Source organism: Scleropages formosus, chromosome 10 (genome assembly GCF_900964775.1).
Source record: "Scleropages formosus chromosome 10, fSclFor1.1, whole genome shotgun sequence".
Lineage (NCBI taxonomy): Eukaryota > Metazoa > Chordata > Actinopteri > Osteoglossiformes > Osteoglossidae > Scleropages > Scleropages formosus.
In genome coordinates, this window is record NC_041815.1 from 18,844,874 (window position 1) to 18,863,168 (window position 18,295).

General features: G+C 41.3%; 2 protein-coding genes across 5 annotated transcripts in view; both read left to right on the forward strand.

Moving 5' to 3' along the window:
• Positions 1 to 7,813, forward strand: part of exoc3l2b (exocyst complex component 3-like 2b) — a 30,707-nt gene extending 22,894 nt beyond the window's left edge. For 3 of the 4 annotated variants that reach the window (XM_018742662.2, XM_018742663.2, XM_018742661.2), the window contains exons 4-13: positions 542 to 1,199; positions 1,536 to 1,650; positions 1,817 to 1,927; positions 2,760 to 2,860; positions 3,114 to 3,227; positions 3,559 to 3,694; positions 4,251 to 4,373; positions 4,771 to 4,926; positions 5,530 to 5,651; positions 7,302 to 7,813. In XM_018742662.2, coding sequence (XP_018598178.1) covers positions 542 to 1,199; positions 1,536 to 1,650; positions 1,817 to 1,927; positions 2,760 to 2,860; positions 3,114 to 3,227; positions 3,559 to 3,694; positions 4,251 to 4,373; positions 4,771 to 4,926; positions 5,530 to 5,651; positions 7,302 to 7,584 — 1,919 coding nt within the window. In that variant the 3' untranslated portion in view covers positions 7,585 to 7,813. The remainder of the gene's footprint in view (positions 1 to 541; positions 1,200 to 1,535; positions 1,651 to 1,816; positions 1,928 to 2,759; positions 2,861 to 3,113; positions 3,228 to 3,558; positions 3,695 to 4,250; positions 4,374 to 4,770; positions 4,927 to 5,529; positions 5,652 to 7,301) is intronic. The other variant, XM_018742664.2, reaches the window with a different exon arrangement.
• Positions 7,814 to 12,865: 5,052 nt separating this feature from the next.
• LOC108928732 (oocyte zinc finger protein XlCOF6-like) lies at positions 12,866 to 17,641 on the forward strand. The gene is made up of 5 exons (XM_018742803.2): positions 12,866 to 13,027; positions 13,859 to 14,129; positions 14,539 to 14,624; positions 15,701 to 15,812; positions 15,916 to 17,641. The coding sequence occupies exons 1-5, from the start codon at positions 12,866 to 12,868 to the stop codon at positions 17,574 to 17,576; spliced, it is 2,292 nt and encodes a 763-aa protein (XP_018598319.2). The 3' UTR covers positions 17,577 to 17,641.
• The last annotated feature ends 654 nt before the right edge of the window (positions 17,642 to 18,295 follow it).

Sequence of the window (18,295 nt, forward strand, 5' to 3'; positions counted from 1 at the left end):
AAAGCCTTCAGCATGAACTCTAATAAAACGGCTGGTTTTTAAGGTCAGGCATCAATAGATTTGCTATTCTGTGGGAAGAATTAAAGATAATTTATCTGTGGAATTCTTTGATCGTCGATGGGAGCTTTGATGTAGGCTACTCGGGGTAGATGAAACCACCTTTCCCTAGAGTTGAGTAACAATTCACATAAAAATAATCAAAGGCATTCAAATTGTGAAATAATATCTGCCTCCAGGCTTTAGTGGCGGTGCAGTTCAACATACGGGGATTGGGAAAGAGGGCCTGTGACACAAACTGTGCTCTTGTTCACGCATTTATCATAAAAGATACGTCTACACTGACTTTTAAGAACCACTAAGAAGAAAACAAGAAAAAGTGTTCCGTAGAGAATTATCCGGACAAGAAGCGCAAGGAATTGGTAAAGGCAAAATGTGTATTAACAAAGTTAATGTAAAATAATGTAATAAAGCTGGCTGCGCAGGAAATATGGAGAATTCAGTATTTTTCCCGTCGTGAATGTCCTGTGGCCTCTGCTTGCAGTCCTGGAGATTCTGCAGCTGGTGACCAAGCGGGACCTGTTTCTGGCTGACACACACATCCTGGAGCTCGAGCAGGAGTGTGAGGAGGTGGCGGCTGCTGGCTCCCCAGGAGCTTCCACAGAGGAGGCTTCCACCCCTGGCAGCAAGGATGGGGGTCGGCGAAAGGCCAAAGATGTGGAGCTGCTCTACGAGGCCCTCCAAAAGGAGCTGTGGGAGGTGGTGCGTGAGTCGCTGCGTTCCCCCACAGCTGGACCTAACCTTGGCCTGGTGGTGCAAGTTCTCGAACAGGAGGAACAAGCGGACCGGAACTGGGCCCAGAAGGAGGCCCTGTCCACGGGACCCAGGCCACGGCAGTTGAAGCGACGCTGGAAGGAAGCTGTTACTGAGGCAGCTGATGGAAGCCTGCCCCAGCAGGTGGAGGCCCAAGCTGGGCACCTGGCATCATACCTGGACAGGCTGCGCACCCGGGTCGTGGAGGACCTTGGGGCAGCCCGTCGGAACGTGGTGTCAATCTACCCGGAGGAGTACGGTGCCTTCCAGGTATACGTCCAGAGCTACCACCAGGCCGTGGCACGGCGTTTGCAGGAGATAACCAGCAGCTCATTGCAGATCACAGACACCTACTCCCTGCTGGACTGGATATACAACATCTACAACAGGTGAGTCCAGCCTCTTGCTGCAGCTGACTGTTATGTAGTTATGTAGTCTCGGGAAGAAAAGGCACAGCAGGTATAATAGGGGTCAGAGCTACTCCCTTTGGACTTGGAGTCTGCAGGTTTGAATCTGACCTTCTGAAATAGTACCCTTGAGTAAGGTACTTACCCTGAATTACTCAATTCAAATTACAAATATTATATTATATTACAAATAAATACCCAGATGTATAAAATGATAAATAATTGTAAACCAGTTGTAAATCAGTTTGGCAAAAAGTGCAAGTGTAGTGATCCTGGGCAGAAAAGTTCAGTTTTTCTTTTAATTAATTCTATTTTCAGAGATGTTCTTGGTGTGGTCAGCATAACAAGCCCTATCAACCGCTCCCAGCTCAGACCACTGTTGCCCTCAGAAACCATCGATAAGCTAGAGCTGGATTGTCTCAACTCAGTCCGGGTAAGGCCACTACTAGAAGGGTCAGTTTGCCCAGTAAAACTCGCCAATACCTTTGGTAGAGTCAAAATATGAAAAAATTACACCTTTCTAAACTTTTACAAAGCAGACTTTGTTATGAGGGACTTGAGCCCAGAGTTTGTAAATATATGCTTGCTTGCATTTTCAGGCTAAAGTGACCACAGAACTGTCTCAGGTGTTGGACGAAGAGGAAAAACGATGGACAGAGACACTGAACATTGAAGACTTTCAGTCACCACTGGCCTCTATTGTGATCAAGGTGACCAGTCCAGCAGAATAAATCCTTATGCAGGCATATGTTTTTTTTAAATGGTGCTTTCAAATCCTTACATTTAACATAAAATTCAGTTATGTATTTTTAAGTAAAACTTGAGTGGTATTTTAAGTATAAGAATTTTCTGAACCTTGTAGTGGGGGGTGCAGGGGTGCAGTGGCGCAGCGAGTTTGGCCAGGGCCTGCTCTCTGGTGGGTCTGGGGCTCGAGTCCTGCTTGGGGTGCCTTGCGGCGGGCTGGCGTCCTGTCTGGGGTGTGTCCCCTTGCGCCCTGTGTTGCTGGGTTAGGCTCCGCTTTGCCCCGACTCTACTTGGGATAAGCAGTGTGTGTGCACCTTAGAAAAAATGATCTTGTACAAATGGACTCAGTCTCTCACCATGTCCATGATCGGCCTCTGAAGCCAAAGAGACTGTGATCGACATGTTGCCTGAACCGTGTAGAAAGCATGATGTCGATCGGAGTCTCTTTGGCTTCAGAATCAGATCTGATTCTGAACTTGTGTACCTACTTGATTTCTCCCTCATGTTGACTAAGAAACAAAAAAAACCATACAGGTTAATTTTAAAACAGGGCGCAGTTTCACAATCTCGCCCACCTTTAAAATAAATAAGGGAAACCAGGATCCTGCATCCGAGATTGCCCACAGTCACTGGAGCGCTCTAGTGTCCACTGCTGGTATTTACATTCCTTCTCGTTTTCTACCACCCGTATTTGAGTCCAGAAATCCAGAGAGACGGAAAACCTCCATGAAGTAGTTCCTTCTGCTTTGAGAGAATATCTCAGAGCCGCCGTGTAAATGTGTCTGTGTGCATATGCAGCGTTTGCAGGTAGACCTGGACAGATCAGCAACCATAACCAGAGACCTGGCGGCCCGAGTAGCGCAGTGCAGCCTCAATGGACTGGCTGACTTCCTCTACAGGTGAGTGGACCACAGAATGTGTGAACAAAACTAGACCGATCAAGGTACTTACCCAGAACTGTTACAGTAAGAACACCCACTTGAATACATAGGTCATGCACTATAAGTTGCTGTCAGTAAAAGCATCAGCTAAGTTTCAGCTATGTGACTACTTTATATATATATCTAGTTTATGTAATTTTACTATATAATTTATATATCTGTATTTATGGATCTTAAATCTCAGTTATTTAATTTTCCAAATCTTTTTCAGCTTCCAAAGGAAAGTGGAGATGTTTCACGAACGTTTTATGAGTGAGAGTGGAGAGTGGAGCGATGGTTATGTCTCCAAGACGATTGCCCTGGTTAACTGCTGCCCACCTTTTAGGTATTTGGATTGAAAGTGTGACGTAAAGTTAATTTGTAACATTTCATTTTAGTTTTAAGATTTAGTGTACAGAAATACCAGCAATAGCTAAGACTTTTGTCATGCCCAAAAAGCATTATTTAGAATTTTCTTAATGAGGAAAGTTAAATCAACTTGTGTGGTTTGTAGGAAAAATGTAAGCATACAATATGTAAGAAAATGTAAGGAATAAGGACCACGACTACCCATTATAATGTACTATTGACCTGAAAGTATAATTATTTACAGTTAATTTTTAGATGGTTCTCTATAGTTATGGTCCAGAAAGACAGTGTGTTTGTGTGCGATGCAGGAATTTTATCCAGCGCTGTCAGCAGTGTGAGCCTGCTGTTAGTGAAGACTCTGCACGGAGGGGGAATGCCTCTCTGGACAGGATTGTCAACCAGGGTGTGAAGGTGCTGAGTGACAGGCTGTTTGAGCACATCAGGGTGAGACATGTGCTCATACTGACACAGACACATTTCACACTGACTCCCACCTGAAAACTGCAACCAAACACAAAGTTGTTGCACATTTTTCTTTAAAAAGCTGACTAAAGCATAAAAATGAATTTTGATTTGTATGTCCCAAAAATGTCCCATTTTTAGGATTTACTGTGCTTTCAGACGCTTTTGCTTTAAAATGTTCATTATAAGCACAGGACAACAAAAAAACATAGATATATACCCAGGCATTATCAAGGATGTTCAGATGAATAGAATAGTTCTCTGCTTAATAAAATCTCTGAATTTTACAATATAGTAAATGTGATGGAAACTATAGTATATATATATGCAGTTCTTCTCATTGCCTGAGACAGACCTGCTAAGGACACCAACCTAGAACAAGTGTGTTTTAGCAGCTACAGGAAAAGTGTCCAAGAAGTCATATTCTGTGTTATTCTGGGACTACATCCTGTAGTGCTGGTATCTCCCAGAACAGAACTTACTGCAACCACGCAACAAGGAACTGAGTCAAATATATATTTTTCTTTTAACAAAACAGCCTTTCTTTGACAAGCTGGTGAAGAGAAAGTGGCTGAATAACACAGAGCCCTATGATTCCATCGAGACAATCATCAAGGAGCACTTCAAAAAGTTCCGCAGAATGGATTGCCCTCCTTATCAAGTATGCCCCATGCTTATATTTAATGTTGAAACATCAGTTACTGGGTGATGAGAGCTCTGAAGTATTTATGTCCAGAAGACTTTCATATTAGTTTGCAAAGTCAAATATAATATTACAGTTGCAAAGAAGGGAATCACAGAAGTCTCTTGTGGTCCAGCTGGTTAGTGCAATGTCCAGGATGATGCTAGTTTTATGTGTTCACATCTTATGCTTCGAGAGGGGTAGTGGTTTGGGTTGTCACAGTGTTATCGCTTTAGTAACCTTGATCAGGGTATTTACCCTGAATTGCTCCAGTAAGTGTACCATACTGTATAAATGTGTAAACTATAAATTGCTTACATATTACCATGCAATAAATGTGACTGAATTATTTTTTTTTATCTGTTTCCGCTAATAGATACTGGTGAGTGAGGTACACAGGCGGGTCCTGACTGAATATTTGCGGGCCATCATGAGGGGAAGGATCATCTGCACATCACTCAAAATGAGGAAAAAGATGGCTGGCCGACTTCGTGATGAGGGCAGACAGCTTAAAAGGCTCTTTAAAGACCTGGTTAGTCAACAGTACAAGAAGTGCTTGTAGTACAATTAAAGCTTATTACTCTAGACAGTTTGACCTATTGCATTTGTCTGATCAATCCTTTACAGACCAGAACATCAAATGCATTGATGCACAGACATGTATCTAAGACCATCAGAATTGTTTGGAGAACGTAAAAGCCTTATGTGTCATTAGTAAATTGCCTTTTCATTGTGAGCACCGAAATAACTCTGGAAAGAGGATGGATGACCGATGTGGTCAGGTTGTGCCCCCAAAACCCTACCCCCTGCACATAGTGTCCGCTCTGCACTCCAGTTAAAACATCCGTTTGTCACCTCAGTGGACAACAGGAAGGCTTTGTTTACGAAGGAACATCCTGTCCTGGAGCTTTGAAGCCCCAGGCGGACTATGAAGCAGAGCAGAGGACAAGGATCTCTATATAACTTTATTATACTTTATTATTCATTATTCCAATGATTTCTTGCCAAACACCTAGTTTTCCTCTTCACCATTTGCAACCAACTGGTTCCTTTGTAAGTTAATAGCAGCATGGCAATATGGCATGTGCACCGTTGGTATTTGAAAATTTTAATTTGAACTAAATTAAATTGACAGGAATCTGGTGCTTCGTGGCTTGACACTGCAATCCCACATCTATCAGAGATAATTCTCCTGGAGGACACCCCATCTATCCAAATGGAAGTCGGAGTCTTAGTGAGGGAGTTCCCTGACATACGGTAAGCTGCAGAATGCCAACAATGGCTGCTTCTAAGAAAAACTGAACAAATAAGCACATAGCACCAAAAAATCAGACAGCCTAAGACAGTTTGTTAAAGTCATGCCCTGTGTATAAATAGAGTGGGAATTTTGGAAAGCAAACACTTGCTTCGTGTTTCCTGGCATTAACGGAAACCCACATTTTTCCCACTGAAGATACACATGAAAGAGGGGGAGTCATCTTCTCAAGGCTTGAATCAAGAAGAAGTGAAAATATTGACTTCCTTTTCAGCTATAACACATTAGCCATGTTTTTAACCAGAGGAGGCCAGTCACCAGCTTTACAGTCCCATTGCGGCAATATTAGCCTAAGGAAACAGCCTCTGGTGGAAAGTGTTTGTAATGAAGCCATATATCTCTACCCTGGTTCACACTTTACAGACTTGAGCCAAATACCATCTCCACACTAGTAACGGGCAGCTCTACAGTATGTGTACTTACCGTCACCATCTGGTTTTTGTTGTACCTCCACTAAGTGCTTAACTGACTTAGCTCTTTTCTGTCAGTTCTTTGGACACGTTGGAACCCAAGCATACTCCCTAAACCTGCTTCTTAACTGCTTCGTTGACTAATTCTCATCAACTGGTATAAAGAACACTTATTCTAATATGAATTTTGAGAAGTGGCTCAGCATTAAACTCGACCCGTTACCAGAACAGGAGGAAGGGAATCCACAAAAAATAAAATTATTCCTAGAATAGTTTCTACAGAATCATAGACAGGAGATGCTCTGAGAGCATGGCTCAGGGGTGTTGGTGTATTTTTGCAAGTTCCAGCTTTGACTGGCAGCTGGCCATCTGTAGACGCAGGTCCGTCTCCACAGACAGGAAGCTACCCCACAGTAGACTACCTGGTGCCAACAGCAGAATCAAAGGCCAGCCGGTCCAGTCCGACCAGGACAGATGTTTAAGTAATTTTCGGGGCAAAGGGAGCTCCCTGTTCTTTGCTGCTGGCTCCACACCCTGTGTTTACTAGGGATCAAAGCTTGGTACTTTCAATACATGTGTTCCCTATTTTGTGAACCCCCACCTGACCCAAATATTAATCAACTTAAAAAAAACTGCTAGTATATGTTTTTACTCTTGGCAATGCTCAGTGAAGCATGAATGGTTCTCAACAGACACGTGAACTAGACTTACTACTTCCCAAGAAGTAAATCAATTCCTTAAAAACTGTGTCTTATTTAAAATAGCATTTTCATTCCATTTAAAGCATCACAAGACTCATCTTTGCTTTTAATGAGTAGAACTATTCCCATAGCAAGATGGCACAGCAGCTAGCACTGGTGCATCATAGGGCCTGGGTTGTCTGTTTGGAAGTGAGTTTAAACCCAACTATGTCAGCACGGATTTTGAGTGTTTCCTCCCATAGTCAAAAATATGCATTTCTAGTGAACTGATAACTCTAAATTGCCAGCAGTGTGCCAATGAGTGTATCTGTGAACTTCCCACAATGCGCTGGCATCCCATCTGGGATGTAGTCTGCCTTGTGCCCAGAGATTGGCTCCATACCGCCACAACCCTTCTTTTGACAAGATGTTAATCATAATGGATAGATGGATGTTCCCAATACATTAAAGGTTCTGACAGCATCTTACTCTCTCCTCTTAGGAAGAAACACATTTCAGCCATTCTTAACATCCGTGGGATGACGCGACAGGTGGAGCGACAGGAGATTTTGAACATTGTGAAGGACATTGAGAAGGACAGTGACAGCCTAACGCAGCTGTCCCGTGACCGTGCTCTCTTCTCTGAGGTTCCTGTGACATCTGAGGTTCACTGTGTCAATGTTGGCCTCAGCCGGATTGCTCTTACTGCATCCTCTTGCTTTTCTGGCCTACGGACACGCCGCAAGAGAATTCCAAAGCGAGAAGTACATGAGGGGATCCTCTGAATGGCAACTACTGGATAGCAGCAAGCCCGAACTGCAGAGCTCCAAAACCGTGCTGAACCGAAGAATTATAGAAATTTCTTTTACCCCCAGACAGTCCCAAAGAAACAGATTATTTTGCCAAAGATATAAACGCTCATAAATGACACAAAATATCTTTCATTCATTTCCACTTCACACATAGTGGTACTGACTGAACCTTCCACTGTTTAAAAAGTCATTTGGACCAATTCCTGTCTGCTTTAAGTTATCTAAAATCTGTGAAAGATTATTAACCTCCTATGGAGAAAATAACAGAATTATTTCTATTTTGGATTTAGAGGGAATTTTCTGTTTAAGTATTAAAATGTGAGAATATGTCAGAAAGGTTGCTACATTCAGTTAAAATCCAGGTGTATTCAATGTGGATTATTGATAGTGAAGATATGCAACTTAGCAACTCACAGCAGTGACTACATGGAGTTCCATTTGTGCTAGATATGGAAACAATCTCATGAAGTTTCAAAAAGATCATGATTGAATAATTCAGCTAAAAATTATTTGACTGACGTACAGAGATTATTGATTATACAGTTACACCTGTACTTTTGTAATCATAGCAGAGTTGTGTGCGACTGTAAAGTGCAGTGTTTATTGTTTGAATGCGTTGGCTTGATTTAAGGTACTATTCATTTTATTTTGTCTCCTGATCGTCTTCATATTTAAAAGAATTATTAATACAGGTTTTAATCCTTTTAATTTTATGTTAGTGAGTGTAAATTGTAGAATTCCAAACATTATTCCAGTAGTGATTGATGAATGGTAACAAGAAAACAGCTATTTATATGCAAACAGGAAGTCTTTATTATTATATTTATTGTACTGTAGTCTGGCCTGCTTGTAACTGTAGTCAGACTCTAAGAAATCATTTGGTGAAATGTACATGCATTTTATTTGTTTTCCATCTGATTTAAGATTTATATTTACATGACACAGAAACAAAAAAATATTAATAAATAAAAAAGTATTAAAGGGCTGTTAAAATATAAAGTTTTGAACTTACAAGTGATTTTTCGAGTTATGAATTAAAAGACAAATTAAAATATAGATTGTGAACTTTGGGAACCATCATTGTATATTTCTTTGGAGAGAAATGCCATTATTATTTTTGGCATTCTCAACTAGTGAAAATGCAGTAGTTAATATGGAATAGTATACCTTGAAATTAGATATTTCTTTTAAAGTTTAAATATGATTTGTATATCTGGATTTTTATTTACATTTTATTTCTAAATGCCATCACTTTTATCCCATGTCTAGAATTTAAAGTACTTTCATATACCCTTAAACATATCTTCTTATGTTCTGTATGCTCTGTGCCCGTTGTGTAAGAATTGTGCAATGAATGTAGAGTTGGTGACAACGGATGTGAGATGCATTTGCCCTGATTGTAAATGATTAAATCTTCCGGTGGGAATAAATGAGGAGTGAGATTGAACCATGGTTATTGTTTTACTTTTTTACCCCCCGAAACAACAAAGCAAAAGAAATGCCTTTGGCTGAAGAGGAAGACAAGGAGTTGAACCAAGTGGGGGCAGCCAGAAGATGGTGGTGGGAGCCGGCAAGGTTGAGGATGGGGGAGGGCGGTGTGGGGGGATAATGGAAAAAACACACAAAGATTGAAAGGCCAAACAGTGCTTTCTACTGTTTCATGAGATACTATATATATCTTTATATATTAAAAGTTTCCTCTGGCTGAAAATGGAAGGTTAAACTGTTGGTCCCTGACTGCTAGGCACTCCTGGAGGACTGGCTGAGCTGGACTAACAGCAGTAACAACACACAAAAACAGTCAAACAATTCCAGCTGAGAAATCACCGGGGAGCAGTGTCCAGTCCCTGTTACAGTTTCAAACAAAAGGATGTGTTTAACATCTTTCTGCTCCTGTTGTTTTTCCAGCGCTCAGGATAAAGCATAGCTACTGTCAATAAGGTGGTGATATAGAAACACTACGGCTTTCCTTCAGCCTCGCAAAGCAGCATTTTGTAAACCAAGGTTTCCTGTTGTCTGCTGAGGTGGTAAACGGATACTCCAAAAGGAGCCAAATTTACATAAGAGAGTGGGAGGGACCTTCCTCTTTGCTATGGTGGTGGTCACAGTCATGTGGCTCTGGTGCCATGTCCTGTAACTCTTACAGAATATAATACAAAACAACGGCTAATTCAAGGGATCTTCAGGAATCATTTGCTTGGTATTATACACCTTTAACACTTTGCTTGATGACATGTCTTCAAACAATATAGAAAATAAGAAAAATACTGTAATTTTCTTACAAATGGCCTGCATTCGTGTATTATGTTGTTAATGTGAGGGATAATTCACAATTCACATTATAACATTATAATGTTATAGCCTTGTGTAATTAAATTACATTGTAAAGAAAATGTACATGCAGCTTTCTGCTAAATTCCCATTCCAAAATGATCTCACACACACACACACACACACACACACATGCTTGTCCCGAGTGGGGTCACGGCAGGTCGGAGCCCAACCCAGCAACACAGATTGCAAGGCTGGAGGGGTAGGGGACATACCCAGGGCAGGACGTCAGTCCATCACAAGGCACCCCAAGCAGGACTCGAACCACAGACCCACCACGTGGCAGGCCCCACCCAAACCCACTGCGTCACCGCACCCCCACATTCCAAAATGATTGTGGCTTAATACCTTGCAGTTTCATAAGTATTTAAATTGCAAATCTTGAGGAATGAAAGGATTTAAAAAAGGGTGGCTAAAAGCACATAATGTATATATTTATGTCTTGTTTTCTGATTTTCTGTCATAATTTGATGTACTATTTGTGACCTAAGCATATCACAAAACAGTTAAGATTTGCATGAAAAACACCAGTACTGTATAAGTTATCATAACTTCATGATTTTTAACTCGTTTTTGTATTGTCTGTGCATTATGGATTTTATGACCCCACCTTTGTTCGTCAGCTTTTGAGCAAATCCAAATTTAACCAGGAAAAGACATCACACAAAGAGAGTCACAATAGTGTTTGAATGTCCTGTTCCGCAGAGAAGGGTGAAAATAGTCTGTTAAAGCCTCCATATCCAGCACTCCTTCGAACTCCTAACTGTATGACACCTTTGAGGTTCAATTGTTTCCTGTTATTTTTTGCTGTCAGCAAGTACATATGTCTTCATTTTGTGCTGAGCAATATCCTCTTAACAGCATGTTTTCCTAGAGACGATTTGGTACTAGTGACATATTATTCGTTAAATTACTTGCTTTTCTGTTCAGGCCACAATTACTTTTGAAGGTACTTTGTTTTACTTTTTAACAAGGAAAGAACAGTTCTTAACCCGAGAATAAATTTTTTAATCCGAGACATTTGCAAGTCACATATGGTATCTGGGAAAACCCTCACTCTTTTGGTCTGCTTAATTCTGTTCAGGATCCACCAGACTCTTTTTACAAAGCACACTTTCATCTGAGTCGAGTTTAGACCTAGTTGTCTTCTTTCTTTATCTATGCTGAAACTTTTTAAAACTTCTATGAACACAGGGTGCGGTGGGTTTAGCCAGGTCCTGCTTTCTGGGGGGGTCTGAGGTTCGAGTCCTGTGTGGAGTGCCTTGTGACGGACTGGCATCCCATCCCGGGTGTGTCCCCTCCCCCTCCAGCCTCATGCCCCGTGTTGCCGGGTTAGGCCCTCGTTCGCAGCAACCCCACTTGGGACAAGCAGTTTCAGCAAGTGTGTGTGTGTAAACACAGGAAGGTAAATCTGCTGTTATCTATTTTTCTCCCAAACTGTGAAATGAGAAGTTTTCTCCGCAGGGTGGTGGGACTTGCACTCCGTGACAGGGTGAGGAGTTCGGCTACCTGGGAGGAAGTCAGAGTAGAGCCGCTACTCCTCCATATTGAGAGGAGCCAGTTGAGGTGGTTCGGGCATCTGGTAAGGATGCCCCCTAGGCCAGGGGTGTGTCTAAAGGGGTGGCATGGGGTGGGCACCGGCCCCCCCGAAATATGATTGGGCCTCCTGGTGCCCCCTCACACACCATTGGGCTAGAGTACTGTCAATCTGACAATCCTCAATGTCATTGGATCAGAGCGCTGTCAGTTGCTGCCTGATTTGCAATGCGAAATCATAGTACCACGTTCTTCAAAGAGGAAGAGAGACACACAAGTTGAGCACAGACCACATCTCTGTTCATGGTATGAACACACTGTATTCTATATTTTGAAATATGTGTACTGGGATGTTGTCGTTCTCTGCAGCAATAATATGAATATGTGACCTCCAGATTACAACAAGAGCACTGGAGCTTGATTGCCCTAGTAAAGACGACCCCTATGAGTCTCATTATATTTCGTAGGTAGCTTAGCTAACGTTCCGCCAACCCCCCCGGTCCGTCCTTCCGTTCACAAGCCCCCCGATTGGTTCTTGTTCTTGCCTGTGCCACCTCATTTAAAAAATCCTGGAATCGCCCCTGCTCTAGGTGCCTCCCATTGGAGGTATACCAGGCACGGCCAACTGGGAGGCAATGAAGTCAGCCCAGGAACCACTGAAGAGATTATATCTCCCAGTTGGGGATCCCCTGGGTTGAGCTGGAGGAAGTTGCGAGGGACAGGGATGTCTGGGCTTCCCTGCTCTCACTATTGCCACTGCAACCCCCTCTCAGCTGTGCAATCCATATAGGATGCCAAGCAATCATAGTTAATCATTGATCTACTGATATTTTGCATATACGGGCGAAATCACAAGGAATGACAATATTCAGTATTGCTTATACATGTAAAACTTGTAAGTTGTAAAATACATCTTTTCCTAGAGGTATTTCTTTTAGGTTTATTAAGTCTGTGACCATAATGATAAACAAAGTTTTCCTTTTTGCAAACCTTTTAGTTGCGAAATTTTTGAAAATGTAGCAATCTCCCTTTATGTGTTGACAGTTGCGTACACGTACGATTTGTTTTTTTTTTGCTTTTCTTTGACCATTTGCGGGCAGTCACCGTTACCAGGCAACGCAGCGGACCGATGCGCTGGTCTGACCAGAGGCGTGATGGGCGCGCGTGATGGGCGCGCGTGATGGGAACCGGAAGTACAACATTAATCCTCTTCCGGGTGGCCATAGCACGTTTACTGTTTCCGGTCTTTTCGTAGAAGTGTTTTGTAGTTGTCAAGTGTGGGGCCGAGTTTAAAGTGGCGCACCGTTTAGGATATGTAATACTACGTGTTTGAGCCATGTTGTTTGCGGTGAATGAATTGTGAGAGTAGCTTTTTGAGGAAAGGAAGATGTCGCGCTGTGACACTTTCGAGACGCGGCTCGGCTCGGTGCTGCAGGTTCTGCTGAGAGCCGCGGTGTCCGAGATGAGGAAGCTGTTCCGAGCGACCGCCAGCAGCAGCAGCAGCGCGCACCTCGAACCGGCGTCCGCGGAGGAGAGCGTCTTCGACAAGGTGCCTTAGTCAGTGAACTTCTGGGTGTTTGTTCCCCGCAAACTTCTTTCGTTCTACTGTTTTAACTTCGGGTGATGCTAAGTTCATATTCATATATATAATTGTAATCCTTTCAGGTGGAATTTTTGTCAGTTAACTTCATGTCACCACAAGATCACTTATTTTTACGCCAGGAGCTCGGTTATTATTTACTCAGGTGATCAGAATCACAACTGCTGAAAAGTCAGGTACCGACAGTTACTAGACTGATAATGAATGATGTGTTTTGCATAGTTAAGGCACGATTGTGATGGGCTGGCACCCCATCTTGTGCCCAGTGCTTCTGGGATAGGCTCCGCTTCACCTTGACCCTGGTCAGAATAAGCAGTTCTTGAAAATTGTATGGATGGAAGACGGGATTTAAATAGTTTATCTAGTTGTGTTCAGCTCCATTTCAGAATATCCTGCTTGAATCAGTCAGTCTCATGTAGGGAACTGACAGCAACTGCAGTTTTGACAGTTTTGCTCTGTCTGTGCCCAGCATTGGGAACTTTGCAGGATATTTAAAAGATGGTCATTGTGATTACCTTGTGGATGCACGCTGAGTCTGTCTTCAGGATAGAGCGATAGGTCAGAATGAACAGTATTCTGTTGGCTCAAAAGAAGCCTGTATTTGCATCATGGAAAAAATACCACATCTTAATTAAAAGTTTCTTGTATTTCTCACGTACAGAACTATATATAAAGTTACGCAGGCAGGGGCTTTAATAAAAGTATGTCCTAAAATAAAAACATTGCAAAGGTTTTCAAAAAAAGTGCAGAGTACATTTGTGTATTGAAATTACATTACAGGCAGAATTATTGTCCATCATGGAAAAATTGGCTGAAGAGGCTGTGCAGAAGATTTGCTGCCTTGTCAATGAAGACTGTGCTGTGTTGCGTTTGGAAGTGACGCGGAGTCAGAATGAGAATGATGCGCTGAAGAGAAAGTTGCAGTTGATGGAGCAGGAACTGAGGACTGCAGGAGGATGTAGAAAGGACTCAGCAAGACAGCAAGAGAAATGTGCTAACTACATCTCTAACACACTTCGGTTTGAAGATGATCTAAAACTACCAGACAGAGGTTTGGAGTCATTTAATGTATGTTGTACTAATTGTCTTTTATAATGTAAATTTTGTTTGTGATATAAGTCTGTGGTAGGTGGTGCTTGTGATAAATTGCAATGTGTAGATGTGTCAGATTCTGATATCCCATTAAACTCTTAAGCATAAACATTTATTGGGTAATGATAGGCAAAGTTGTTAATGTGATTGGAAGTTAGTTTGGATAGTTTTGTGTAAAGTAAATATGCCTCTATGCTTTGGATATATTATTATTTGGATTAAATTACTTTGTGTGATGCCATGAGTGAATATGTGTTTGAATCAGTGCCCTGCATACTCAAACAATTTGGCTTCTGTGCATCACAGGATACTGAATATTGATTGTTGGTGTTTTATTTCATTTCTTAATTCTCTGTGTATTACTTTAGGAAATGAACATTCCAACACAATCAGAAACGGCCAGCATGTAATGGAGGGAGATCCTACAACACAGTGTGTTGTTATGATGAATGAGGTATGTATGTAATTTTTATCTGAAATAATGTTTCTAAATCAGTATAGTTGGAGAATAGTAGAGAATTGTAGAAGAATAGTTTACCATTTCTTAAGTTTTAGCAAAATGACTACTGGGGGAGTGGGAACAGTATTTTACACTGTGGTGCTTTGTGCTCTGTACTGTTTTCATATATACTGCAGCAATGCTATGCCCTGGACTGTCATTCCCCTGAGGCTGAGAGATGTACTTACCATCAATTACTCAAGAAAAGAAAATCAGGAATAAATTCAAAGTAGGAAAGTACTCGGCCCTGTATTTATTGCAGTAGGAGGTTGAGTCACAGTCTGTCATGCTGAAGAACGCTTTGGGCCGATACAAATCCATATTTTAGCCTCTGGTTGCAATATATACTACAACTCTGGGTGCTGCTCTACTTATACTTTATTCCAGGAGTATTTAGCACCCCACTGCTATTGTAATATTTTTTAAGTTATTATGGTGAACACACATTTCTTAAGTTCCAGTGAAAATTACCCAGCAGTTTTCATCTTTTGAAACAAATCAATGGATGAATTAAAGAGTGAATACGGTTCAGGGTTTGTGGAAAATGTACATGATTCCTTAATTGTATTGTTTGGTTTATGAGAGTCTTCAGTGGCTGTTCTGTATAAACTGCAGAACATTGTCAGTTTGGTCTTCACCCTACAGGTTTGGGGGGGGAGTACTGTGACTTCCCAAAGAAATATCAGATGCTCTTGGAAAAAGTAATTTGTTAATTTGTCTACATCAGGGATGGGACAGCTGGTAGTGTAGTGGTTAGACTTGCCAAAGGTTGCAGGTTGAGTCTCTCACCAGCTGTAATACCCTTGAGCAAGGTGCCTATCCTAAAAACTGAAAAAAACTACCCAGCTGTATAAATGGGTAAATAATTTTAAGTACCTTAACACTGTAAGTCACTTTGGCGAAAAGCATCAGCTAAGTGAAGTAATGTAAATGGAGAAAGATCAAAAGCATTCACTATATGAAGTAATGGCTAAACAGCCATAATGTCTCCAAAAAGAAACTGCAAGAATAACATACTTAACTTGTTACAGTCTGCAGATCTAGAATCAGGTGGAATGGGTTCAGTTATTGTTAAGGAAGAGAGCGTTGAAGAGGACTTAGGAGACACACTCTTGCTGGAAGGACAGAAGATCACCGGAGATGGTAAAATGATTAATAAGTCTGTACTTTAAAATGGATTGATCTGGACACAGATAAACCTTTACATTCTATGCTTGTTTGCTTTTCACCTTACTTGTTCTTATAGGATATGAAAATTGTGTGACTAATGACAGAGAACTTCTCACTGAACCTCGGGAGTGTGGGGAAGATTGTGAAACTACTAGCAAGTGCATAGAGCAAGAGGAATCCCAGTGCCCACTAGAAGAAATAATATTAGATGCTGTACACAAGGATGGAAATAAGGGTGGAAAGCATTTGACGAAGGTTAAAAACGTGAAAGTCAACAGAAGAACCAGAAATGGAGAGAAGCTGTTAAACTGCACACAGTGCAAGAAGAAACACAACTTTAAACAGCCTGTTCTTGGATTAGGAAAATCATTTACCTGCATGCAGTGTGGCAGGGCTTTTCTAACCATGCGTACCTTTAAAATACACCAGACACTTCATACAGGACAGAAAACATACAGCTGTGTTAAGTGTTCGAAGAGTTTCAACAAAAAATTGTCACTTGAAAAGCACAACAGATTTTGTACAGTACGGAAAACATTTAATGGAAATACAAGAAAGAAGAGTTTGGATCATACAGGTCCTAGTGTTGATCAGCCTGTCTCCAAAGGAGAGAATGGATTTACCTGTGCAGACTGTGGAAAGAGTTTTAGTCAAAGGCATACTCTTAAAACACACCAAACTGTTCATTCAGTTGAGAAACCGTTCTGCTGTTCATTTTGTGGGAAAGGCTTTACTGTAAAACATAGTCTTACAGTACATCAGAGAATACACACTGGTGAGAAGCCATACAGCTGCGTTACATGTGGGAAGACGTTCTCTCAAGCTAGTCATCGAAAAATTCATTGCAGAGTTCATACAGGAGAGAGACCGTTTACCTGCGACACTTGTGGGAAAAGTTTCCGTGATGGGAGGGGTCTTAAAGAACACCAAGTTGTTCATACAGGTGAGAAAGCATTCAAATGTGAGAAATGTGGGAAGTGCTTTAGTCTTGCAGTTAATCTGAGACGACATCATCGAATTCACACTGGAGAGAAACCATACAGCTGTGATATATGTGGTAAGCGTTTCAGCCAGGCTAGCAATGTTAAAGCCCACAAACGGACCCACTCTGCAGAGAAGTCTTCCACAGGAGAGGAGCCATATCCAGGGGAAAGACCTTACAGCTGTAGTACATGTGGGAAGAGTTTCAGTCATCCAAATAGCCTGAAAACACATCAGTTAAATCACACGGGTGAAAAACCATTCAAATGCACCATCTGCGAGAAAAGTTTCAGGTGTTTGTATTCTTTCAAGACACACGAACGATTTCACACTGGAGAGAAACCGTATAGCTGCGTTAAGTGTGGAAAGTGTTTTAGTCAGACAAGTGCACTCATATCACACCAGAGAGTGCACACCGGAGAGAAACCATTTAGCTGTGAAATCTGTGGAAAGTGTTTTAGTTTTACAAGTAGTTTTAAAGCACACCAGCGAAGTCATACTGGAGAGAAACCATTTCAATGTGCAGTATGTGAGAAGAGTTTCAGTTTTCTAAGTAATCTGAAGAGACACAAACGAATCCACACAGGCGAGAAGCCATTTAGCTGTCATGTATGTGGTAAAAAATTCAGTCAAGCTAACAATCTTAAAGCACACCAACAGATTCACAGTGGTGAAAAGCCATTCATGTGTGATAAATGTGGGAAAAGTTTTGCATACCTAAGAAACCTTAGAGAACATAAGTGTGTTTATGGCTGAAAAGGCTTTGGTATATAGTGTAAGAGGAGTATCAATCCATATTTGGAATTTTATTTTTACAGCCTGTAAAAGTTATTATTAAACATTGTAGTTCTTAAGCACTTTTTGTAATGTTTTTGGTCATCGTGTGTGTGTGTGTATATATATATATATATATATAGTGCTGTGGAAAAAGTATTTGCCCCCTTCCTGATTTTATTTTTTTGCATATTTGTCACAGTTAAATGATTGAGCTCATCAAACAAATTTTAATATTACACAAAGATAACCCGAGTAAATACAAAATGCAGTTGTTAAATGATGATTTCATCTATTAAGGGAAAAAAGCTGTCCAAACCTACCTGGCCGTATGTGAAAAAGTAATTCTCCTCCCCCTTGTTAAATCATGGATGAACCGTGATTAACCACATTTTTTTTGGAAAGCTGAGTTAAATTTCACTTACCATACCCAGGCCTGATTACTGCCAGACCTGCTGAATCAAGAAATCACTTAAACAGAACCTGTCTGATAAAGTGAAGCACGCTAAAAGATCTCAAAAAGCAACACATGATGCCGCGATCTAAAGAAATTCAAGAACAGATGAGAAACAAAGTAATTGACATGTATCAGTCTGGAAAGGGTTACAAAGCCATTTCTAAAGCTTTGGGACTCAGTGAACCATGGTGAGAGCCATTATCCACAAATGGAGAAAACTTGGAACAGTGGTGAACCTTCCCAG

Coding starts and splice junctions, on each gene's coding strand:
- LOC108928732 (XM_018742803.2), top strand. CDS start 12,866: ATGTCGCGCTGTGACACTTTCGAGACGCGGCTCGGCTCGGTGCTGCAG. Junction 13,028..13,858: donor AGGAGAGCGTCTTCGACAAG/GTGCCTTAGTCA, acceptor ATTACATTACAG/GCAGAATTATTGTCCATCAT. Junction 15,813..15,915: donor ACAGAAGATCACCGGAGATG/GTAAAATGATTA, acceptor TTGTTCTTATAG/GATATGAAAATTGTGTGACT.